Raw genomic sequence first — 26115 nt, 5'->3', positions numbered from 1 at the left:
TATATTTAAACTGTCATGAATTAAGTTTTTTTTGATAAAAGATCCCTAATTTGTAAGTAAAATTACTCCTGAAGCGAAGCATCCTATCCTCATATGTATGCTAAAATTAAAAAATTGTTGGGTCCAGCCTGACTTCCTAATATACTTTGGGGTTTGGGTTCATTACACTAACATCATTAAACAGCGGATTGGTACAAGAACCTGGACTGATTTTAGTTTTCATTTTTCAAGGTTTAAAAAATATAAGTTATTAGTTTCCTTAAAGTATAAATGACAGAAGACATGTAATAAGTAATAAATTAACTTAGCAGTCAAAGGATATCCAGCAGCATCACACTTGGTGATTTAGGATTTTAATAGATGGCAATTATGATGCAGAATAGAATAGTAACAAAACAAATTGATGTGAGGACCTCCAAATCTCTTCTCCTCAGACCCCATTCATCCTCAAATCCAACAGATGTAAGGAGCTCATGAATTGCTGCTTCCTACTTTACAGAGGCATCACTCCCTATCCCACCCCATGGCCCTCACCCTGAATTAATATCCCTCTCTACTCCCTTTCATTTCTTCTCATGCCCTCCCTGAATTCATTGCCCTAAGACCCACTTGCTGTTCTCTTGCAGCCTTGTTCAGTGTTTCTCAAAGTATTTTTCCTAGGACCCACTTTTGCCCATGGACCAAGCTTTGGAACGTACGCCGCGTTCACTCATTCACCAGTATTTCCCCACATATAACGCACATGGGCTTTGCAACCTGATTTGCGTTGTCAGTGTTAACAAAACCATACCTTGAGAAATCATCTTTAAGCTGATATATTGCCAATTTTAGTTTATTTGTAGGCTGTTCAGTGGAGAGCCTGGCACTCTGTATAGGGCGAACAGTCATGATGTAGAGATGCCAGCTTACCTTCCACACACCTGACGAAGGAACAGCATTTCCAAAAGCTAGTGGGATTACTATCAAATAAACTGGTTAGACTTAAACCTGGTGTTGTGAGACTTCTTACTAGGGCAAACAGTAACACTGCTGTATCCTGTTGTGGACTCTCCGGAGCAGCACCCTCCAGCAGGTTCCAATGTGAGATCCTGGTTAGTAGGTACACTGCCTATTAGTGTCTGGCCGTCCCTTGTAAAAAATGATCCTTGTCGACTGTCCTCTTGTCTTGATTACAAATGGAAGAAGCTCGCCTCGAAGTGAATTCCTGCCAGAAGCACACACATACAGGAAGCTTGGTGTCAAAAAATCATGCTGGGCATGCTGACCTGCTCACTGTTGCCTCTTATAGTCGGAGGTTCCAAGGGAGTACAAATTAAGGCAGAGATAGTTGGCCGCATTTGTAGTGTGTGCAGTTCTTGGCACCTAAGTAATGTACATGCAGGGCATGCTGACCTGTTCACTGTTGCCTCTTACAGTTGGAGGTGCCAAGGGAGAGGTATTTGGCCACATCTGTAGTGTGTGCAGTTCTTGGCACCTAAATAAGGTGATCTTTGGGGAACTCAAGACCCTTTTAATACTTGCCTGCAATCCACCCGTGGGTCACAAATCCCACTTTGAAAAAGCCTGATCTAACTCATTCAGAATGCCTTTACCTTGTTCCACTCCTATCCATTCAGTTGTAGCTGGAAGTTATCCAGTAATGGTTTCTTGTCTTATCTCACAGGAGTCCTATTTCAGGAATTCCCCATGGATTCAACTTTGGTGACTCTAATCCTCCTCCTCCTCAAATCCATGCTATCATTAGTGACATCACTAAGGGTCAGCTTTCTGATGTCCGCTGACAACACAAAGCTTTGGTGGGGCCAGACTGCTTGTTCAACTTGGATGAGCCACAATTTCCTCCACCTGTTAACGTGAAAACCAAAGTCCTCATTTTTAGCCCCACAGAAATTTAGAATTCTAACCAGTAATTTCATTCCCTTTCCAATCTATTCCCTCCAACTCAGCAGGACTGTTCTTAACTGTTCACTTACAAGCTGAGATTCTGACTCTCTGCACTCCAATACAAAATCGGTCTCCTCCTGCCTCTGCAACATTTTTCACTTCTACATTAGCCCCACACATCAGCCGTGATTCTCCCGTCCCGCTGCTCTAATTTTTTAGCGCACCGGGCTGGGAGATTGTCACGTTGGCTAATTCGTGGGGTTCACATGTGCATTCGCACCCACTACCGTCTCCCACCGCTGGATTTCTGGCGGCGTCAAAAAAAAGTGAGGAGGTGCAAAGGCCATTTAAATGATCATTTGAATGTGATTTAAATACAATTAACAGACCCTGGGATTGAAGTCTCCAGGCTCACAAGCATCTCTCCCCTGCCCCATCTCCACACCAGAATGGCTTATTCCGGCGGGGTTTAGAATAGCTCTCCACCAATGAGGAGCTAGTGCCTGATCCCGCTGGAGTGAAGGGGGCGCAATCGGGGCTTCCCAGCGGGCCGGGGGTTCCTGTGCCCCTTGGTACTGTCCAAGGGGCAAAATGCCCATGCCCAGGGCCATCTGGGCACTGCCCATCAGGCATAGGGCAGTGCCAGGTGGTGGGGCATATAGGATGGGCTTGTTAGGGGTCAGGGCCTAGAAGGCAATCAATGGAGGTGGGGGGTGAGTTCTGCTGCCATTCTGCATAGGAATCGGCAGGGGAAGGAGAGAGGCCAAAGATCAGGGTGTGCTGGAGGGTTGTAGTCAACCTGCTGGGAGGGTCGGAATTACACGCGGGGAGAGGGTAACTGGGAGGGTTGGAGATTGGGGAGGGTTTAAGGATTGAAAGGGCTGAGATCAGGACGGGTTGGGAGGAGGGACATCAGGGTGGGTCTAGGAATAGTCGGGGGTAGTCATGATGTGGAGATGCTGGCGTTGGACTGGAGTAAACACAGTAGGAAGTCTCACAACACCAGGTTAAAGTCCAACAGATTTCTTTGGAAGTAAACACTACTAGCTTTTGGAATGCTGTTCCTTCATCAAGAGTGGAGAGTTTTCCACTAACCTGACGAAGGAGCAGCGTTCTGAACGCTAGTGGCGTTTACTACCAAATAAACCTGTTGGACTTTAACCTGTTGTTGTGAGAATTCTTACAACAGTCAGGCCGTTGGGCGGCGGGGGCCAGGCACAGCTGACGATGCAGAATCACAGGTCTGGCCAGCAGTCGGGAGACTGACAGTGCACGGCCACTGCACGTGCGCCGATCTCGGCACTGATAGATCAGCGCATGCGCAGTAGCCCACTCAGCTCAGGAATAGGCCCTGCCCCCTAGTTTTTAATGATACTCACGCTGGTGGCCTCTGTAGTGCACAGAGTTTGGGAGATTCTACTCTGAACTCCCACTGAAAAAAACGTGAATGATTTCAGTGTTCACGCAAATTCAACACTTAGAAATTTTTTGGGAGGATTCCAGCAGTCATCTCCAGCTATGCCTATTCTAAGGCTCTTCTCTGGCATCAGTGAGGTTCAATTCATCCAAATTTCGACTTTCTGTATTCTGCCCTTGCTACAGATTTCCTTTCATTAATCACTCCTGTCCTTGAATTACAGGACATTAACTCCTGCTCCTACATCAGCTCCAAACTAAATTTTTTATTTTGCCCTTCTGTATCTTTGTAATCTCCTTAAAACCTACAACTCGCTCACTCTCTGTTCCTCCTGTGCAACCCACATTATCGCACAATTTGCTGCTGTGCCTTACACACAGCATCTGTGTGCTGTGGAATTTGCTCCCTAAATCTCTTCATCTCGCTCTCTTCCTTTAACATACTCCTTAAAGCCCATCTCTTTTGGTCATCCCACTCATAATGGGCGGAATTTTATGGCCTTGCTTGTCCCGAAACCGTAAAATCCTGCTCAAGGTCATTGGACCTTTCTATTTTCTGCCTGTCGCCCGCTCCAATTCCCGTGGCAGGCGGGCCGGTAAAATTCCAGCCAATATCTTATTCTGCTTTTTGATTACACCACTGTGTAATCACCTTGGAACCACTTTCTCCATTAAAGCTGTGAACACGTGCTACTTTTATTTGCTGGCCCTTACTTATGTCCAAGCGTTCCTGCCTTCACATAGAATCCTACAGTGCAGAAGGAGGCCATTAGGTCTATTGAGTCTGCACCGACCACAATCCCGTCCATGGCCTATCCCCATAATCCCATGCATTTACTCTATCTAGTCCCCTGACACTAAGGGGCAATTTAGCATGGCCAATCAACCTAACCCACACATCTTTGGACTGTGGGAGGAAATCGGAGCACCCAGAGGAAACCCACGCAGATACTAGGAGAATTCCTTGTGTCCAGAGCAAACTCCACACAGTCAGTGACTCAAGCCGGGTATTGAACTCGGGTCCCTGGCGCTGTGAGGCAGCAGTGCTAACCACTGTGCCACCGTGCCACTCATGCCACCGTGCCGCCCACATGGAGTACCATTGTCCTGAACAAGGAAAATAAGCTCTGTACTACATAAGAGGTCCAAACTGTTTTCATCTGATGTATTTTCAGGATGTGTCACAATGAGACATAAGGTCCTGTGCTTTTGAATTAACACCTTATATGCAGAAATCAGATTACTGCAAACACACACAGCAGGTTGATTAACATATGTGATAAACTGGGGTCTGAGGTAGGAGCCTTCATCAGAATAAGAGTCTTGATGCAAATTGGATTTTGATGTCTGCTTTTTCTTTTTATCTTTAATAATCATGTATTTGACTGCACATTGCCGACTTGTTCGGTACAAAGCTTTTTTTTTGTTTCAGAAGCTAGTCAGCTACGAGACATGCTAATTGTCTAAATTCAGTTGTATTGAAATCAGTTACACACCAAATCTTCCTTGAAATTTGACTGTAGACTGAAGTGTAATATTATAAAGCAGTGCAAACTTTCCTATGTCTGATAGTTGTGTGCAAACATCATATACTCCTACTTGAATGGCAGCCGGGGAATCTAAATACAGTTAACCAAATAATAACCATCTAGTCTCAGTAATGATGTCCATGCAGCTACTGGATTGTTCTAAAAATCCATCAGGTTCACTGTGCTTGAGGGAAGGACCTGCCGTCCTTACCCAGTCTGGCCTACATGACTCCAGACCCACTGAAATGGCTTAGCAAGCCATTCAGTTGTCATGAAGGTTCTCTTCAACACCTTCTCAATGCCAATAAGCAATAAATGTTGGCTTTGCTATGCTCAAAGCCCTCCTTCTCCTCCTTCAGGTAAGATTGGCAACCATGGACTTCCATTGGATTGGGCCATCATTACAATTGGCAATATTGCTTTTCCATTGCCTTCCGCAACATGGCTGATCAGGAAACTCTCCCACTCTCACCTCTATCAGGTGTACAAAGGATTTACAGACTCATAATTGATCTGGTTGGCAACATTACCAACTTATCTTCCACAGTCAACAACCTGTTCTGGTCCCCCCATGCCGACATTGTAGTTAAGGAAGCCCATCAATGTCTCTACTTTCTTAGAAGACTAAGGAAATTTGCATGTCAGCTACGACTCTCATCAACTTTTACAGATGCACTGTAGAAAGCGTTCTTTCTGGTTGTAACACACCTTGGTATGACTCCTGCACTGCCCAACACCACAAGAAATTACAAAAATTTGTGAATGCAGCCCAATCCATCATGCAAACTAGCCTCCCATCCATTGACTCTCTCTACACTTCCCACTGCCTCGGCAAAGCAGCCAGCATAAATAAGGACCCCACGCACCCCAGACATTCTCTCTTCCACCTTCTTCCATCGGGAAAAAGATACAAAAGTCTGAGATCATATACCAGCTGACTCAAGAACAGCTTCTTCCCTGTTGCCATCAGACATTTGAATGGGCCTACCTTGCATTAAGTTGATCTTTCTCTACACCCTAACTATGACTGTAACACTACATTCTGCACTCTCTTGTTTCCTTCTCTATGAACGAAATGCTTTGTCCGCATAGCGCACAAGAAGCAACACTTTTCACTGCATGATCATATATGTGACAATAATATTAAATCAAATAAAAGCCATCAAGCCCAGAAGCAGGGTTTGAAACCAGAGCTTCTGGCTTAGGGGTAGTGACACTACCTGCTGCGTCAAAAGAGCTCCTACCTGTAGCCCACGAATGAATAAAAATAGACTGATGTTAGCTGTGATTTCGTGGGTTAGTAAATCCAAGTCATGCATTACATGGAAATACATGTTTATCACTTGAAGCACTGGTAAGTCAAAAGGAGATTGAGGTGTCAGCTGATTCATTCTTTCCACCTGTGCCCATGTAGAAATAATACTTCCTTCCCCTAAGGCACAACCTCTATTTTATAATTTAGAACTCTTATTATTCCACTGACTCTATAAAATCAATTCCATACTCCAAAAATCAATTACAAAGGTAATCTTAAATTTGGAGGCAATGGGAGGCCAGTACAGCTACATGCATCATAAACTGCTACTAAAATAGAAAAGCACTTGAATTAACAGCATCCCAGTGAGTCAGTTAATGGATACAGCTCCCATTGAAAGTCGGAACAGTTGTTTTAACCATGACGAAATATATATATTACAACATGTGCATTCTCTATCCACCTGGCTGGTTATTTTAACAGCTAAAAGGCTAATGGAGAATTGTTGCAGTATCAAAAGTCAAACAATCAGCAGATTGAGAGAAATTACCATTTACATCTGTGCTTTTAAAAGTTTGCATTATGGGATGCTGGAACTCGAACTTCTTGCAGTTGATTTGTGACTTTTTTTTGACCTTGACCAGAAGGAGACTTCCTCCTGCCTTCCAGCTTTCATTGTTATATTGAAGAGCACTAACGATGAGCACACAGTATTTCACTACCATCACCAAATTGACGTTGAGATCATTGCAAGGTGCTCTGTATCCTTGCAAATTGAGGCAAACTCCAGAATACCTCCATAAATAAGCACCAAAACTGCTGGTATAAATTGTACCTTGCCGTCTTTAGATTTAGCTTGTGCTCCCTCAAGCGTTTCCATCCAGCTTTTCAATATTTCAACACACATAAACTGGAGATTGACTTTCCTCTCATTAATGGGGCATGGTTCTCAGAAAGAATGAGGAGATAGATTAGTACTCGTGCTCTTGATTCTAATGTTGGATACAATACTCTGGACCAGGCTCTCACATGCACACACAGATCTGAGGAATGAGTCATAGAGCTGCATTAACATTTACCATGGAGCAATTCAGAACCTTTGTTGTTAAGAGCAAAGATAATGGGGCTGTGAGGAAAATAATACTAAGATAAGCATGTGGAAATGTGAACAGGATGATGAAACAATCCAGTAAGAACAAAAATAAGCTGTTGTAAAATTACTATCAGCTCTCAGGAAAGCATCAATATCATGTGTTCCATTGCTTTTGTATTCCCAGGTGTCTCATGAATTTGCCATTAACTTCAATCCTACAAACCCCTTTTGTACAGGTTAGTAGTGTATTCTTTCCATCTGTCTCCACTTGCTACAATTCTCCAAGTCAGACATCCTTGTATTTTCAGCTAGTTGTGTTTGGATTTTTCCAGCTCCCGGTTATGAACAGTAATCAGTACGATGACACAGCCTACTTAATTCCTCTCAATTGTGCTGGTTACTGCTAATGTTATTTTCTGAGTGCATTGCTCTTGTGAAATGATGCCCAGGATCATGTGACTTTGCTATACAACGAGAATGCCTATGAATTACTACAATTTATATCGGAAAATAATGGCTTAATAATCCTGGCAAACTGCTCCCACTTTAGAAAGTTGTTCATATGATTGCTGCTCAAATATTTAGTGCTTAGCTTTAAACCATGAAGCACTGATCCAACACAAAGCCTCTATAACAAAATGGAAGAGGAAAAAATTCTGTTTTCATTGATAAAATATTTCAATTTCCATTTCCATTTCCATCTTTCAATTGCCTGTGGTATGTGTTGGCGGCGATTCTCCCAAAAAAATTGTAAGTGTTGAATTCACCTAAAAACTGGAATAAATCCCACTGGTTTTTTAGGTGGAAGTTTCAAAACGAATCTCTCACACTCTGTGTACTGCAGAGTGCCTCAGCATGAATCACTCGAAAAATCAAGGGGCGGGGCTTATTCCCACTGGAGAGGCCGGCAGCATAGCGCTGAGCAGGCTACTGCGCATGTGTTGATCTGTCAGTGTAGATCAGCGCATGCGCAGTAGCCCTGCACTGCCTGCCTATCGATTGCTGGCCAGCTCAATTGCTCGCCAGCCTCATTACCTCTGGACATGCATGAGCCAGCCTTGAATCCTCCCCCCAGAATTGTCCTAATCCTGCGCCCCCCCATACCCCGTAAGTCAAATCCCCACCTCGATGGCCTCCCTCCTTCTGTCATGTGGCCAGTCTTCAAAATGGCAATGGGATCCCCCACCCCCCAGAGGCCCTGCCCCATTCGGCCCTGTCCCCATAGCACTGCCTAATGCCCGGTGAGCATTGCCAAGGCACCCCCTGGACATTGCCACTTTGACTCTCCCTTGTCCTGGACCTCCTGGGAGACCTCAACGGCCCCTCTTCACTCTACCAGCTCCTTGCAAGTGAAAAGCTGTTGTTAACCCCACTGGAGTGAAACACTCCTAGTGGGGGCAGGTGGTGGGGGAGGGGGGTGATTTCTGGCATGGAGCTGATGGCATCAGAAATCCAGCACATGGAGATTCGCAGAGGTCTTAGCGCCCATCGGAAAGCCTGCTAAGTTGCCTCCACTTGAGTCTCCAGGCCTGCGGAGCTACTAAATCAGGGCAGTGGGCTGAGAGAATTACCCCCGTTTTGTTTCCTGTAACTTTGAACTTGGAGAAAATAGCAACAATTGCATTTTGTACTCATTCAGAACATCTTTAACTATGTTCATCAGAGATGCACTTAATAAGAGGAGTATTTTTATTGTAATTGAGGGTTGGCACTATGACTCAGGAATTTGTTGCTCCATTGAACTGTTGTGGATTTGAAAATTTCTTTAGGTTCTGTATAACCATCTGCTTTGTCAGGAGCTGTGATCACCAAGAATCTTGTGGCATTTCCTTTTATGAGTGGGCTATGATTCTGTGAGAAATGCTTAATCTTTTCACAGGAATTAGCAGCAGGAGTAGTTCACTTACAGTTTATTTGTTAGTGTCACAAGTCGGTTTACATTAACACTGCAATGAAGTTACTGTGAAAACCTCCTTGTCGTCACACTCCGGCGCCTGTTCAGGTACACTGAGGGAGGATTTAGTGTGGCTAATGCAGCTAACCAACATGTCTTTCTGGCTGTGGGAGGAAACTGGAGCACCCGGAGGAAACCCATGCAGACATGGGGAGAACGTAGAAACTCTGCACAGACAGTGTCCCAAGCTGGGAATCAAACCTGAGTCCCTGGCCCTGTGAGGCAGCAGTGTTAACCACTTGGCCCTCGAGCCTGCTCTGACATTCAATAAGATCATGGCTGATCTGATTATAATCTCAACCACACATTCCTGCCAACCCCCCGTTAAGCTTTTCACCTCCCTTGTTAATCAGAAATCTATCTAGCTCTGCCTTAAAACTATTCAAAGATTCTACTTCCGCTGCCTTTTGCCTTTCATTAGTCACCTTTTTCAAGACTTTAGGATGAAAGTCCATCCGGATGGGGGGATTTGTCAGCCTGCAGCTACATTAATTTGCTCAATACCACTTCCCTGGTGATTGTAATTTTCCTGAATTCCTCCTTCCCTTCCATTTCCTAATTTACAATTATTTCTGGGACATTATGTGTGTCCTGTGAAGACAGATTCTTCCACCATAGTCCTATTTTCCATTATGAGTTCCCCAGACACACTTTCTATAGGAGCAACACTCATTTTGTTCACTCTTTTCATATTTAATTATCTATAGAAACTGTCCACCTTTATATTCGCTGGTCAGTGTCAAAAGAGAATTAGCCTGCTTTCTCTCAAACTCTAGCTTTTCCTTCCTTAGCAATCTTTTTGTCATTCTTTGATGTTCTTTATATTATTTCCAATCTTCTGACCGCCCACTTGTCCTTGTGCAAATATATGCTTTTTCTCTAAATTAAACACTGTCTTTAACTTTTCTAGTGAAACACGGATGATGGGCCTTCCCCCAGGATTTTTTTTATTGGCATATGTCTATTTCATGTTTTCTGAAATATCCCTTTAAATATTTTCCATGTTCACATTGTAGGAAATTTCATGACTTGTTTATAGTTCATCCTCTAACTACTTGATGAATTGTTGCAGCTTTAATTGGACATTAAACTTTTATGCTTAACAATGATTTAGAAAAACGTTTTGTACATTGTCATGAACACTTCGTAGACCCTGAAATCGGAGTATGTGAAGACATCTCGCTTCCACCAAAATATTGTATCCTGTCCAAACTTAGGTTAGAGTGCTTCCAATATTTATTAAATAGCTATATTAAAAGAAAATATATTTCAGTCTGAGACAATGATTTGAACTGAATATGTAAATTGCATTGGAGTCATCATACGACAACCTTATTGTTAATAAGATTTAATCCAATTGGTGAAGCTGACACGGCTTTTCTTTATTGAGTGAGTTTGTGGACTTGCTGAGTCTCACAGCCCTCCTCTGATGGAGTGTCATCTAGACTCGAAACATTGGCTCTATTCTCTACCCACAGATGCTGTCAGACCTTCTGAGATTTTCCAGCATTTTCTGTTTTTGTTTCCTACATTAGGACATTGTGAAATATTTAGGTTCTTAGGATAAACTGAATGCTAAATGGACACTTTTCACTGTTTTCAGTGTTTGATTTGCAGATTTTTCTTCGTTTAATTTTAAATCATCAAACCCTTCTGGTAGGATTTTAACTTGCATTCTCTGGATTTTCACATTACTGCTCCAGTAAGACCAGTACAGTGTCCCTCAAATGCTACCTTTAACTGGGCTGTCCTAAAACTGAATGAATTTATAAAGGAATTTGTATAAAACTACATGTGTCTGAGTTAATGTGGACATGTCTAGTACAAATTCTTTTCTAACTGAATTAAACTCTAATTTCATGTTTTCTCTTGCTGTAGGTGTAGAAGGCATCGTGCAAGCGTACACAGCCTGTCTACCCCACATTCGATTTTATGGACCCACCAACTTTTCGCCAATAATAAATCACGTGGCGCGGTTTGCCAACCAAGCCATCCAGCAGGAAGTAGCAGCGGTGAGTGCAAGGAACTAGGGGCAGTCTGTCATATCCTTGAGCATAAGTGTTCTGTGACTGTATAATGTTAACGCAAACCCATGATTGCTCCACATGTAGCAAGAAAGTATCTAGGTAGTCTCAATAGCTGGAGTTTAGGATATAATAGGTTCCATTATAAACCTGACACTGAAGGCATGTTCTTACAGGCTGTTCATGCTACATTTCCGCTGCAGCGAAGTCGGAGAATTTGGTGGCCAGCCAAATCTCCATTCACTGCAGCAGGATGGGAAAATCTCGCTGGCATAAAAGGTGGTAAATTCTGGGCTGGATGCCTGGCATGATGTGGAGATGCCAGCATTAGACTGGGGTAAACACAGTAAGAAGTCTCACAACACTAGGTTAAAGTCCAACAGGTTTATTTGGTAGCAAAAGCCACTAGCTTTGACTTGTGCTACCAAATAAACCTGTTGGACTTTAACCTGGTGTTGTGAGACTTCTTACTGGATGTCTGGGACAGCTTTGCTGCTGCAATCGGGAGCGGCTGCAAAAAATTATTTTCAGTTTCAATGGGTGCGGGCTGTAAATGACCAGGAAGAAAAGGAATTTCCTTCTGTCAGAGATCTAATAATTGAAGCAATAATTTATTGGTTGACAGTTAACAGTTGCTTCTTTTCGTGTATTTGTTCAGAGAAAGGAAATTGTGAAGAGAGAGCAGACATGGAGCCCCGTGTTTAACATTGGAGTTCCTGTTCTGCAGGAACTGTTATTTTCCCAGGAATAGCTGCCTCCAGTACACAGAAGCTCACAATTTCTACCCAGTGTTAACTGCATGACCTAGTCTGGAACATTAGCAGCTTAGCTCGAGTGCACACGATCCAGATAGAAATTCAAACTGTAGACCATGTGGAAAATTACTTCATGCCCAGAAACCTCTGCATTTTGCAATAATTAGGGGGTGTTCAAGAGACACGAGCAGTTAGTCAAATGGATAATGATGCAAATACCTTTAACTTTTTGAAATTCTGGGCTAGCCAGAGAGGTGAACGTCATTTTTTCCAGTCCTTTGCATTCCAGTGTTCCTGATGAATTTTAGGAGTGCTTCAAACCCTGTCAAACATCTGCAGTGTTTTAAGTTTGCAGCTTTAAAACAATAAAGACTCATCAATAGTTTTTCAATTGCAAGTTCTCCCACCCTCACCACGCCGGCTCCATCTTACCAAGCCGCTGCCCAATAAAGATTTGCGAAAGATGGGTTAGTGTAGGGTTGAGAGGGGGTGGAAATGTGATCAAGCTGATCAGATCTGGCCTGTATAAGACTCCAGTCCCACACTGACATAGTTCATAGTGATGTGACCAGTTTTATCGAACAGTTCCAGTGCTTCACAAAGGGAGACAAACTTTCTCAGGGCAACTAGAGGTGGACAATAAACGCTAACCTTGCCAATGATGGAGAATTTTTTTTATTATAAGTACACAAACCTCAAGAAGAAATGTGTGAGCTAATTGCAGAAATATATATTTCGTATTGCTATTTTGTTCTGTGCAGAAGATATTTGTGTCTCTAACTTGGCTGGAATTTTGAATTCCTTCAGTTTTAAGTATGTCTAACCCTCTTGAAATATCTAGAACAAATGCAGTTCCCTTTTTCAGATTTGCTAATGCCTTTTGAAGTGACACTGTACTGTTGAATTCACATTTCGCAGTGACTGTACTTTCAGCAGTGACTGTACTTGTGTGATTGATGCTCCATTAGTGCCACTGGAAGCTGAGATAATATAGCAACGCAATTTCTATTTCTTATCAGATAAGGATATAGCTGCCCTAGAAATGAAATGCGTGCCAACTTCACTCACACTACTAGGCAGCAGTATCTCTGCACAGTGCTAACCCATTCTGAATCTGCTTGCCCCCTAATACCTTCAACAGGTCCTTTAGCACAATGTACCACACTGATATCAATCAATCCCATTCAAAAACTGGGCAGGTGATTTTATGCCCATGTCTGATGCATTTATAAACAGCCATGTGGGCACAAAGTCAGGAAACAAGATTCTTGTCAAGATCTCATTTTCTGATATTCCCGGTCCCTTGCTGATGATGTAATGAGGTTTCTGTCCACAAAAGGCGGAAACTTCATTTAAATACATTTGACTACATTTTGATAGTATTAACGGGCCATCCTGCCACGTGATTTCCCTCTCACTAAATATTCAAACCTCACCAACGTGACAGCACATCGGCGTGTTTTATCACTGGTGTTTAAAGATGGGATTCAGTCAAAGGGATCATACTGGGACTCCAAGGTAAGTATAGCCCCCTGTGGGCAGAGGGATATACCAGGCAATGACCTGGCACTGCCCTGACATTGGCTGGCACTACCCCCAGAACAGGTTGTCACTGCCCCTGGCAGAGATTGGCACTGCCAACCTGGTGCCAGGGCAGTGCCAGAGTGGGCCCTCTGGGGAGCCCTATTGGGAAAGTTCCCTTATGTGTAATGGGTGTTGGGGAGAGCTGATGCTGAGAAAGTCGGGGGGAAGACCTGGCAAGAAAGGGGGTACGGGGACTGGGCTTTGGAGGTTAGAGTGACTGCGATGCTGCCACAGTGGAGGACTGAAAGAGCCCCCAGTACCACCATACTAGGGAAGAGGGGGCAGAGGTGGTTCACCCCAATGCTTGTGGATAGGGTGGGGAGGGCACCTTGATGCTTGTGGTGGGGTGTGCTCCGTGTCCATAGGGGTTGACAGGGAATTTAGTTTCAGCACTGATTGGGTCACCCTTTAAAGATGGCACCCCGATCTCTGCCAGCTCTCTCAGGCCTGCACCGCCAGAGTGATAATGTAAATCTACACCCCCAGATTCTTTTTGCTCAGCGTGGCTGAAACTCTGGTCTGAAAAATTGGCTGTGTGTCTGACGAGATAGTTTCCAGTTAGCGCCTGACACTGAGAAATTGTGAGAAAACTCCACCCGGGATTTTATTTAACATTGGTAAACTCTGACATTCCTATCATCACCCTGTTAGTGTTTGGCATGCATGTGTAAGTGTCTATTATATGGAGAACTGATCTTCCAATCAGTGATAAAGCAAAGGTGTTCAGTGCGGACCTCACAGAATCTAACAATCTCTATGGCGCTGTTTTTCCCTTCCCCAGTGATGGCTTAAATCTGCCACCAAATCGAGGAGATCACCAGTAATGCAGCAACAGTGATGTCAGCAAGGAAAATAAGCAACCAATCACATTAATGTATTCATATAGACAGCAATCCCAAAATGTAAAAACATTTAATCATTCACTTTTTGTTTTAGGTTTTTGGAGAGAGAATTTAATGATTATGATTGGGCTAAGATAGAAGCTAAAATATCTATATAAACAACTTTTAAAATTTTTTTTAAAGTTATAATCTTTTTCTTGTAATGGAGAAATTTGACATTCCACAAATATGACATTAGCTTTGCAGACCTGGGAGGATGTTCAGCAGTAATTATGCGGTTAGTACTCCATTCAATAAGACGTAACTGTTTCAACAGTTATTCTGGTGAGACATTGGAACTTTTTATTGATTCAATTCATTTCCATTGATTACAGTCTGGGAGGTAGGATAGGAGTGGTCTTTAACAATACCCCATCTGAAGAAGTCTGAAATTACTGATAGCAATTTCTGTATTTACATGTTATTCTGCATATGCGTAGACTCCTGAAATTTCTACCAGTTTCAACGGAGTAATTGGAGCATAATGGTCTAGCATATAAAGAGTTAACATGAGACTTAGTACTGCCCACACAGTCATGTAAAAGCACACATGATCTGCACCTACAGGTCCATGTCGCGCTAGTGAGAATATTATCAAATAAATAGGTTGGACTAAAACCTGGTGTTGTCAGACTTTTTACTGTGTTGAACATCGCCATGCATCAAAGCAAGCATGGAGATAGCTCCTAGCTTGGATCATTACTGCACTTAGAGTATTGTGTGCAGTTTTGGTCTCCTTATCTAAGAAAGGATATACCAACCATATGGGGAGTGCAACAAAGCTTCATCAGACTGATTCCTGTGATGGCAGGATTAAACATAGAAACAAAGAACTTAGAAGCAGATGTAGGCCATTCAGCCCTTCAAGACTGCTCCACCATTCATTTTGATCATGGCTGATCATCAAATTCAACATCCTGATCCCTCTTTCCCCCACAACGCTTGATCTCTTTAGCCCCTCAAGCTATATCTAATTTCTTCTTGAAATCAAGTATTTTGCCCTTAATTACATTCTGTAGTAGTGAATTCCACTCATTCACCACCCTCTGGTTGAAGAAATTTCTCCTCAGTTCTGAAAAGTTTACTCCTATCCTCAAACTATGACCCCTAATTCTGGTCTCCCCTACCACTGGGAACATTCTTTCTGAATCTACCCTGTCTAACCCTGTTAGAATTTTATGAGTTTCTATGAGATCCCCTCTCACTCTTCTAAACTCCAAAGAATATAATCCTAACCTACATAGTGTCTCCTCATATGACAGACATGCCATCCCAGGAATCAGCCTGGAAAACCTTCACTGTTCTCCCTCTGTAGCAAGGACACCCTTCCTCAGATAAGGACATCAAAACTGCAGACAGTACTCCAGATGTGGCCTCACCAATTGCAGCAAAACATCCCTAACACTACACTCAAATCCTCTTGCTATAAAGGCCAACTTGCCATTTGTCTTCTTTACTGCCTGCTGTACATGTGCGCTTACTTTCAGCGACTGATGCACAAGGATGTCAAGGTCTCATTGAGTATCCAACTCTCTCAATTTACACACATTCAAGTAATAATCTGTTTTCCTATTACTGCTACCAAAGTGGATTACCTCAAATTTATCCACATTATACTGTATCTGCCATGCAGATGCCCACACACTCAGTCTGTCCAAATAACGCTGAAGTAAGTCTGCATCCTCCTCACGGCTTGCCCTACCACCCAAATTTGAAGATAATACATTCAGTTCCTGCTTCCAAATCATTAATATATAATGTGAACAGTTGGAGTCCTAGCACAGATCCCTGTGGAACCGCACTAATCACTGACTGACAATCAGATTCTCCTATGAGGATTAAGTCAACTGGGCCTGATTGACTGGAATTTAGAAGAATGAGAGGGAATCGAATTGAAAGATATAAAATTCTGACTGGGCAGACTGAACACATGGATGATGTAGCCCCCGAACAAGGGGGTCACAGTCTCAGGATACGCAGTAGGTCATTTAGGATGGAAATGAGAAGAAATTTCTTCACTCAGAGGGTGGTAAACCATGGAATTCTCTACCATAGAAGACTGTGGAGGCCAAGTCGCTGAATGTATTTAAGAGGGAAATAGATTTCTAAATTCTAAAGGTGTCAGGGAGTAAGGGGAGAATGTGGGAGTATGGCATTGAGATAGAGGATTAGCAATGATCAGTAGAACAGGCTTGAAGGGCCAAATGGCCTGTGTCTGCTCCTATTTTCTATGTTTCTATGGGTGTAGGGCCCGATTCTCTCCAAAGATTTCTAAGTGCTGAACTGGCGAGAAAAATGGTATACATCATGATTGTTTTTTCAGTGAGAGTTCAGACTCAAATCTCCCACACTCTATGCGATGCAGAGGTCACAATTGTGAATCTCATTAAAGCTCAGGGGGCAGGGCCTGAGAGTCCAGAACTGGGCACATGCGCAGTGGCTTCCGGGCTATCAGACTGCACTTTGCTGGTTAGCAGGTTTGGTCCTGCCAGTTTCCCCCAGGCCCTACCTCCTTGGCACTGCCTCATGCCTGGTGGGCAGTGCCAAGGCCCCTGGGCATGGGCACTTTGCCCCTTGGGCAGTACCAGGGTCACAAGCTGGCACTGCCAGGGTGCCCATGCCCAGGTGACACCACCCCCCTCACTGCCCGACCCCCTCTGGAGGATTTTGATTGCCCCCCTTCACTCCAAGCAGGGCCTTCCACTAGTTCCCCGCAAGTGGGGAGCTATTCTAAAGCTCGCCAGAATGAAATATTCCTGACGGGATGGGAGATGCTATGGGGCCTGGAAAATTCTGTGCCGGGCGTGAAAATCACATTTAAAATACATTAAAAACAGATTTAAATGATTTACCTTGTCTTCCCGCCAGTTTCCAGCGAGGTCCCGACTACAGCTGCTCTCCGGCTGTGGGAGACAGTGTGCATGGGAACACATGCGTGAATCCCACAAAACAGCCAAAAAACATGCGCATTGGGACGAGAGAATCAGGCCCATAGTTTCTAGCAGTTAATGAATAATTACTGTTGCTCTGCCTAAGACTTAAATACCTTAATAAGACCTACTGAACTATACCCAATACTTTACAGCAGGAATGATGGCAAATACTGACAATTTCATCAACCTCCCCACAAAAGCTGTGCCAATATTTAATTTATATAGAATGACCTAAAATCTAAACTTCCCAGTAGAGTTGTGATGAATGTATGTTTTTTCCAATTTGATTTTGTGCTGTGCATTAAGACTGTGAAAAGAATATACTTCGCATTAATAGCTAACACTGATTTTATGTGGAAATTGATATTGGGTAACTATGGAACTCCACAATTGAAATAACCAGGAAGGAGATTAAACGACACCCGGAGTAAACACAGAAGATGGGAAAAATGATCAGCGATTTGATCAGTAACGTAAACAGAAAGAAAACCAAAGAACCGTAATCGAAATGAAATCCAGCTGATCCTGAATATACCTAATAAAGGTTACCAGTGTTTGACAGACATGCCAGAATTCAGTGCAGTCAACCTGTCACTTGTTACTGTCTTAAACAGCCATGCTGAAGTGAAGGGTATGTTATGTGGCCTTTGTGTTAATGAAAGACTGCTAAACTTTAGTCATAGAAATTAGGAGCAAAGGCAGGCCATTCAGCCACTTAGTCCAGCAAAGAGTCAGTGTAAAGAGTTAAAGGCCTTAAAGCAGTATCAGAAGGTAACTTTAAGTGAAATGTTCCTCTTTTCCTGAACAAAATGAACAGAAGCAACAGTGTGTGAGACTGACCGATTCCATCATGTGATTAATCTGTATTCATGTGGACAAGAATTGTATGTCACATCTGGTTGGTTCACAATTCAATGAAGCTGCCTACAGGATCTCCGATTATCTGGCACACAGCAAACTGTCTTATTGCTAACTCACTCATACTTCAGAATTCCATTAATGATTGCAATTTTCTGGCAGTTATAAACATATGGACAAAACAAGTGTTTGACAACCTCCGGGAGCTAAGTTGGATTTCCCTGGAAATGGGTGTGGGAATCGTGATGTGCGATTAACCCAGGCCCGTTGATTATAATGTAGGCAGCATGCCAACCTTGTACTGCCTACTCATTAGAATGAGTGCTGCAAGCAGCCATTGTCAACCATGCAGTTAATTAGCTATGCACCATAGCAGGAGGCAACAATAGTAAGAGCTGCCCTGCACTGCTTAAAGCTGTCTGCATCTCTTAAAGGATAGCTGTATTGATGCTGGCACAGGCAGTCATGTAGGAAGTGAATCCACATGGGAGTGCCAGACCTCAGGTTTGCGGACACTACACTGGATCTCTTAGTGGAGGAGGTGGGAGGTAGCAGAAATGTCCTGTATCCATAGGAGTCCAGAAGACCCTCTGGGCATGCAGTCAAAAGGCAGCAGGAACAATCAACCAAAGAGGTTAATGTCAGAAATCAAGCCTCAAATCTGGGTGCAGTGTGGCAAGAAATTTAATAGCCTCACACAAGTTGTCAATGTTAGTAAATGCATCAAATAATATATCCTACATCCAGCAGTAACAGCAGCCAGCAGCACTAACCTCACCATATCCCTGCCTCACTCACCCACCAACAACCATTATCAGTCAGAATTCATTCCTGACATCCACAGCACACTTAACACTGCTATAGCTCTCACACTGGAATATCACAATTTACAGATACAAGATTTTGATGGGCAGCTTGCAGGAGAACACTATGTATAGCAAAAAGTTTGTTGCCCACCATCTGTCTCAAAGAACAAGGAGGAATCTGACTCCAGCTTTGCACAAGGCTTTGGAGCTGGGAGTCCATCGCCTCCAGCACTGATGTGATGACTTCCTCTCGTGCACTTGTGAAAATAAACGTAATGCAGCATCTGTAATAAAGGCAAAATGCTGCAGATGCTGGAATTTGAAACAAAAACAGAAAATGCTGGAGAAACTCAACAGATCTGACAGTATCTGGGGAGAGAGAATAGAGCCAACATTCCGAGTCTGACGAAGGGTCATCCAGACCCAAAACACTGGCTCCGTTCTCTCTCCACAGATGCTGTTGGACCAGCTGAGTTTCTCCAGCATTTTCTATGTCCCAGCTTCCTTTACAGTGCAAGCAACAGCTTGGGTACTGCAGCAGAAGCTTGGCCTTTGGGGAGTTTACATATATTGGTTTTCCTTTTTGTGCTGTGACACTCTGAATGGTGCTGGTCAATCACCGAGGGAAGGTAACGCGCAGAACCATTTTGTCAAGTGGAGTTGCAGTTATGGTGTCAAACTCTAGTCCAAGATCCAGGCAAAAAGGCGCTTTCTACATTGCCTTCCCATTTCCTCTTCCTTTTTCTCTGCTGTCTCTGCTCCTCAGCCAAGCACTGTTTATCTGATGCTGAGCACTTGTCCCATCATGATGCCCAGGTTCTGCAGCACGCAGCAGACCACCATGAATTATGCATTCACTCAGCCAGCCTCCACAGAGCTTCCCCAGAGTGGTCCAAGCAGTGTAAAGTATTGTTTCTGCACACCAGTGATCTGCTCTATCACATTTTGTGTGGCAGCACAACTCTCATTGTAAATATGCTGCCGACCTGTGTGTGGGTTACATGAGAAAGTTGCCAGCAGATCATCCTTGTCACTCTTTGGGTAATCATTGTGGCTTAACTGCATTTGCCAGTGTGGACTGCCACAGAATTAAGCTGTCATGACTGTTGCCAGGTGACCAGGCATTGACCTGCATGATTCACTGCATCTGATCATAGGTCAGCCAGTTCCAGTACATTTCAGAATTGTGATGCCCACAAAGCATTGTTCATATAGTCAAAGGAACCCTGCACTATGGGAAAACCAGCAATCCTGTAATGTGGCCTCAGTACAAAGTATCTTTTTACTAAGTTTAACACTATGTTGTTCTACCATCTATCTATAGCAGGAATTGGTTTTGTGACTGCACCTTTTCTATTTCAAATTCTATCTTGTATATCCCATGCAACACCCTACATTTGCTACTTTTCAAGGGTAAGGAACCCTTTTCTCCCTATTTGTCAATGTACCGATTGTTGACGATCAGGGATATGACTGTTTGCATTGTCTCCAGTATCTTGTGCATGTGTGTGTGCATCTGTGAGTGTGTGCATTATTTGTGTGTATGTGTCTGTGTGTTGTATATGTGCATGTATGAAAGATCATAAGACACAGGAGCAGAATTAGGCCACTTGGCCCATCAAGTTTGCTCCGCCATTCATTCATGGCTGATATTTCTCTCATCCCCACTCTCCTGCCTTTTCACCATAACCCTGATCTCCTTATTTATCAAGAACCTATCTGCCTCTGTCCTAAAAACACTCAATGACCTGGTCTCCATAGCCTTCTGCGGCAAAAAATTCCACAGATTGACCACTCTCTGGCTGAAGAAATTTCTTCTCATCTCTGTTTCAAACCGAGGTTGTGCCCTCTGGTTCTAGTTTTTCCTACTAGTCTCCACATCCACTCTATCCAGGCCTCGCAGTATCCTGTAAGTTTCAGTAAGTTCTCCCCCCATCCTTCCAAACTCCAGTGAGTATAGACCCAAAATCTTCAGGTGTTCCTCATACAACAAGCTCTTCATTCCAGGGATCATTCTTATGAACCCCCTTTGGACCTTTTTCAAAGCGCATGTGTGTATTTGCATCTATGTACATGCGTGCAGAAGTGTGTACATGCATGTGTGTGCGTGTTGTGTGCATGTTGTGTGTGTGTCCGTATATGTTTGCGGGTACAGTTGTGTGCATGTGTATACATGCATGTGTGTATACGTGTGCTACTCCATCACCACTCACTAACCGGACACATCTGAAGGCAACAGATGAATACAATATTCATAAAGTCATACATTGTCACAAAGAGCAATGTAAGCCAGACCTAAAAAGGGAAGATTAAAAGAGGCAACCAAAAGTCGGGTCTGTCAAAAAGCTTGGGCCTTTAGGTGAAGTGCCCTGGAGGTAGCAGTAATAAGCTGCTTCCCCTGCAAAATACTTTTCTATTGCTGACTTTTTGTAGTATCTGTGAAATTTCATTGAATGCACAGTGAGAAGATGAGCCTAAGTATAGTTTACACATATTCTGCAGGCTGTTTCTTCATCATTATTTGTAAGATGCTCTTTTGATGTACAACTCAGTGAGAGAATTCATCCACATTTAATGAATCTTTTCCTGAATCAAACCAACCACGCCAAAGGTCAAAAGCTCTTATTATGTGAAATGTTCTTGGCCAACTTGGAACCATCATATTTCCCATGCTGTCTTTGTTCTTGCGAGCAGCATTCTTTCTTGGAACTCAACTAAAAGCATTTGATTTAAATATCTGAACTTCTTTAATGAGCAATTAAAAGCAGATCAGTATTGCAACTTCATATTGAAAAATGAATGAATTATTTTTGTGATGCTTCACTTAAGCATCATTAATGAGTAGACTGGATTTGCTACGGTTACAGAAAAAGAGGATGGCCTTTTTATGGTAAACAATCAGCTCTATTAATGAGGCTGTGACAAAGAGTCATCCCAACTTGAAATGTTAGCTCTGTTCTCTCCCCATAGATACTACCAGAACCCCTGAGATTTTCCAGCATTTTCTGTTTTTATTTTGGGTTTCAGCATCCACAATAATTTGCTTTTATCCGTTAATGAGGATGTCCAGTTTGTAGTTCAGGCTGCTTTAACATTGTAGGGGTGCGTTGTACAACTAAAGCACATAATGATGATTAGCATGAAAGCTCTTCAATATCACCAACTCCTACCATCTCCCACTTCCACCCCCAACATTTCCACTCCCCATTAATTCCCACCTTCATCACTACTCCTCCCTCCATCTACCCTCACCCACCCACCCCCTCACTCTCCTCTCACTCTGATCCACCCCTTCATTCCTCTCAGCCCCACCTTTCCCTTCACTCACCCCTCATTCCCACCCTCCCCCTCACCTCTCATTCCCAACCTTCCCCTCACTCCCACTTCCCTTTTACTTACTCCTTGTCCTCCCCTAACTCTGCTCCCCTATTCTACAATCCACCCTCACTCTCAGCCTTCCGTCACTCTCACCGTCCACTGAACTTCATGCTCTCCCTCAATCCATTCTCCCCCTCACTCCCACTCTCCCCTCCCTCCTCCTTGACTTTCTCCCTTGACCCCCAATCTTCGCTGTGCTGACAATGGAATCCCTTCAGAATCATGTGTCTGTGCAGTGCTAGGATGAGTTGGAAAATTATGATCCATTCTCAGAATCATACTTCTGTATGTGAGATACTTTTTACTCCAACAATTCTCTCTAATCACAGCAAAGAGTTGTGTAGAGCTAAGTGATGGTAAAATTGCTCTGTTAGCTGTACAGAAGTGGGGACGAAGCAGTTTATTACTGTTGATTGCGATTTCAGGAGCTCAGGGTTGGAAACACAAGCAATTGAGGAGGCTGCAGTAGGCTGAAGGCAGTAGAATTCCCCAATTTAAAGTGGGAAATAGCAGCTAAACAATGGACTTTAAATAACAATAAACAATGGTCTGTTGTCGGTAAAATGTTAGAATCCGTCATCAAGGAGGAAATAGCGAGGCATCTTGAGGGGAATTGCTTGATAGAGCAGACGCAGCACGGTTTCGTTAAGGGGAAATCGTGTCTGACAAATTTATTGGAGTTCTATGAGGATGTGTCTAGGGCGGTGGATAGAGGAGAGCCGGTGGATGTGGTCTTTCTTGATTTTCAGAAGGCGTTTGACAAGGTACCTCACAAGAGGTTATTGCAGAAGGTAAGGGGGCATGGAGTTGGGGGTAGGGTGTTAGCGTGGATAGGAGATTGGCTGTCAAATAGGAGGCAGAGAGCAGGGGTCAATGGATGCTATTCGGATTGGCGGTTGGTGACTAGTGGAGTGCCCCAGGGGTCGGTGCTGGGGCCTCAGCTATTTACCATTTATATAGATGATCTGGAGGAGGGAACCGAGTGTATGGTGTCGAAATTTGCTGATGACACCAAGATTGGTGGAATGTCAAATTGCGCAGAGGGTGTGGAGAGTCTGCAGAAGGATCTAGATAGGCTGGGCGAATGGGCCAGGAACTGGCAAATGGAATTTAATGTTGGCAAGTGTGAAGTTGTCCACTTTGGTAGGAATAATGGTAGGAAGGACTATTACTTACATGGCAAAAAACTGCAGCATGCAACGGTGCAGAGGGACCTCGGGGTCCTTGTGCATGAGTCGCAAAAAACCAGCCTGCAGGTGCAGCAGGTGGTCAGGAAGGCTAATGGGATGCTGGCCTTCATAGCGAGGGGGATTGAATATAAAAGTAGGGAGGTCTTGCTGCAGCTGTATAGGGCACTGGTGAGGCCGCAACTGGAGTACTGTGTGCAGTTTTGGTCGCCGCACTTACGCAAGGATATTTTGGCCTTGGAGGGAGCGCAGAGGAGGTTTACTAGGCTGATGCCGGAGTTGAGGGGGTTGAACTATGAGGAGAGGCTGAATAAACTAGGCTTGTACTCGTTAGAGTTTAGAAGAATGAGGGGAGATCTCATTGAGACGTATAAGATGATGAATGGGATGGATAGGATAGAGGTGGAGAAACTCTTCCCGCTCAGAAAGGACAGTAGGACTAGGGGGCACAGCCTCAAGATAAAGGGGGGGCGGTTTAGAACGGAGTTGAGGAGGAACTTCTTCACTCAAAGGGTGGTGAATCTCTGGAATTCTCTGCCCATTGAAGTGGTTGACACAGCCTCGCTAAATATTTTTAAGACGCGGGTTGATGGGTCTTAGATAAGCGAGGGGATTAAGGGTTATGGGGAGAGGGCGGGAAAGTGGAACTGAGCTACGACAGATCAGCCGTGATCTTATTGAATGGCGGGGCAGGCTCGAAGGGCTAGTTGGCCTACTCCTGCTCCTATTTCTTATGTTCTTATGACTTAGGGCGGCACAGTAGTTAGCACTGCTGCCTCACAGCACCAGGGACCCAGGTCCGATTCCCAGTTTGGGTGACTGTGAAGTTTACACATTCTCCCTTTGTCTGCATGAGTTTCCTCCAGATGCTCCGGTTTCCTCCCATAGTTCAAAAGACGTATTGGTTAGAATAATGTGCTTTGCTAAGAATATCCAATAGAAATAAAATGAAGCGTCTGCATTTATGTTAATCACATTTCATGGCCTCAGAACATCCCCAACTGCTTCACAGCCAATATATTACATATAAGATATTTCAATGGAAGCAAGAACAGCAGCCAATTAACACATAAATGGAGGTAAGTGCAGTTAGATCTGAGATGCTGATGTTAAGAATCCTTTACAATTCCTATTATGAAGTTTGACTCAAGGAGTTAACGGGGAAAAAAGCTGTTGAGATCTTCTCAGAGATGTAAACAATTTCAGGTGTAAATATGTGTGATATTTATTCTGCTTCCTGGTGTTGGAGAATCAATTCTGAAGTAGGCTTTATCGACACTATCCTCTTTGACTTGTTTTGATCTTATGTGACAAACATTTGAATGTTAACCTGCAGATCAATGACCATGATCTAACACCGACAGACTGTGATGATAGAGATATTCATCAATATAAGATTAATGGGTGATCATTGTGGATTGCACAAATGGCTAAAGTGCATATAAAAGGCCAAATTCAGTGAGGCACCCTCTGCATTCATCCATGTTATTTTGTATAATTCCTACTCAGTTGTTCTTTCACTTCCCGCACTAGTGATGCACAAGACAACAAACTATTCTCATAATGAACTATTTTCTGGAATAGCTTGCTAGCCTAACATCAAAGGCTTATGTTTGAGGGTTCAATTTTCATACCAGCTGAGGTTATTTGGGAAGGCCGTCCTTCTCAATCTTAATTCTGGCCTGGGATGTGGTGATCCTCAGCTTAAATCACCATCAGTCAGCTTTCCCCCTCAAAGAGGAGAACAGCCTGTGGTCAGCTGGAACTATGGTGACTTTAATTTTTACCTATAGCTTTAGGACTACCACTTTGCATTACATGTGGCTGACTAGGAGTATCTCCCACTCTTCCCACCTGCCTTTGGCATGTTGGAAGCATTTTGCAGATTGATATTCAACCTGTTACAGTCAGCACTGCTGCCTCACAGCACCAGGGACCTGGGTTCAATTCCAGCCTCAGGTGACTATCTGTATGGACTTTGCACTGTCTCTCCATGTTTGCATGGGTTCCCTCCAGGTGCTTTGGTGTCCTACCACAGTCCAAAGATGTGTGGATTAGGCTGATTGGCCATGACAAATTGTTCCTTAGTGTCAGGAGTTTTAGCAGGGTAAATACATGATTTATGGAGATAGGCCTGGGTGTCTTCGCATTCCAGTCTCCGCATTCAAAGGATCATCTTCCACCATTTCCGCCAACTCCAGCATGACGCCACTATGCCAAACATCTTCCCCCCACTCTCTCTCGTCAGCATTCCGCAGGGACCATTCTCTCCAGGACATCCTTGTCCATTTCTCCATCACACCCAACACCTCACCTCCTGTCCACTGCACCTTCCCATGTAATCGTAGAGGGTGCAACACCTGCCCCTTTACCTCCTCTCTGCTCACTGTCCCAGGTCCTAAACACCCCTTTCAGGTGAAGCAGTACTTCATCTCCTTCAATCTGGTCTATTGCATTCGCTGCTCCCAATGCAATCTACTCTACACTGGAGAGTCCAAATGTAGAGTGGGTGATCGCTTTGCTAGATGTCTTTGGCTCGCCTGCAAGCAGGACCCAGACCTTCCTGTCCCTTGCCATT

At 43.8% G+C, this 26115-nt stretch overlaps 1 protein-coding gene across 1 annotated transcript in view; it reads left to right on the top strand.

The window, feature by feature from the left end:
* cpne2 (copine II) overlaps positions 1-26115 on the top strand; it is a 259830-nt gene that overhangs the window by 183387 nt on the left and 50328 nt on the right. The window contains exons 13-14 of the mRNA XM_080187114.1: positions 7362-7413; positions 11010-11143. Of these exons, the coding sequence (XP_080043240.1) occupies positions 7362-7413; positions 11010-11143 (186 nt within the window). The remainder of the gene's footprint in view (positions 1-7361; positions 7414-11009; positions 11144-26115) is intronic.

The sequence above is a fragment of the Carcharhinus amblyrhynchos genome, chromosome 4 (genome assembly GCF_965287045.1).
Source record: "Carcharhinus amblyrhynchos chromosome 4, sCarAmb.v2.hapA, whole genome shotgun sequence".
NCBI lineage: Eukaryota > Metazoa > Chordata > Chondrichthyes > Carcharhiniformes > Carcharhinidae > Carcharhinus > Carcharhinus amblyrhynchos.
The sequence above is the reverse complement of the archived record's forward strand: the minus strand, read 5'-3'. Positions and strand labels throughout refer to the sequence as shown.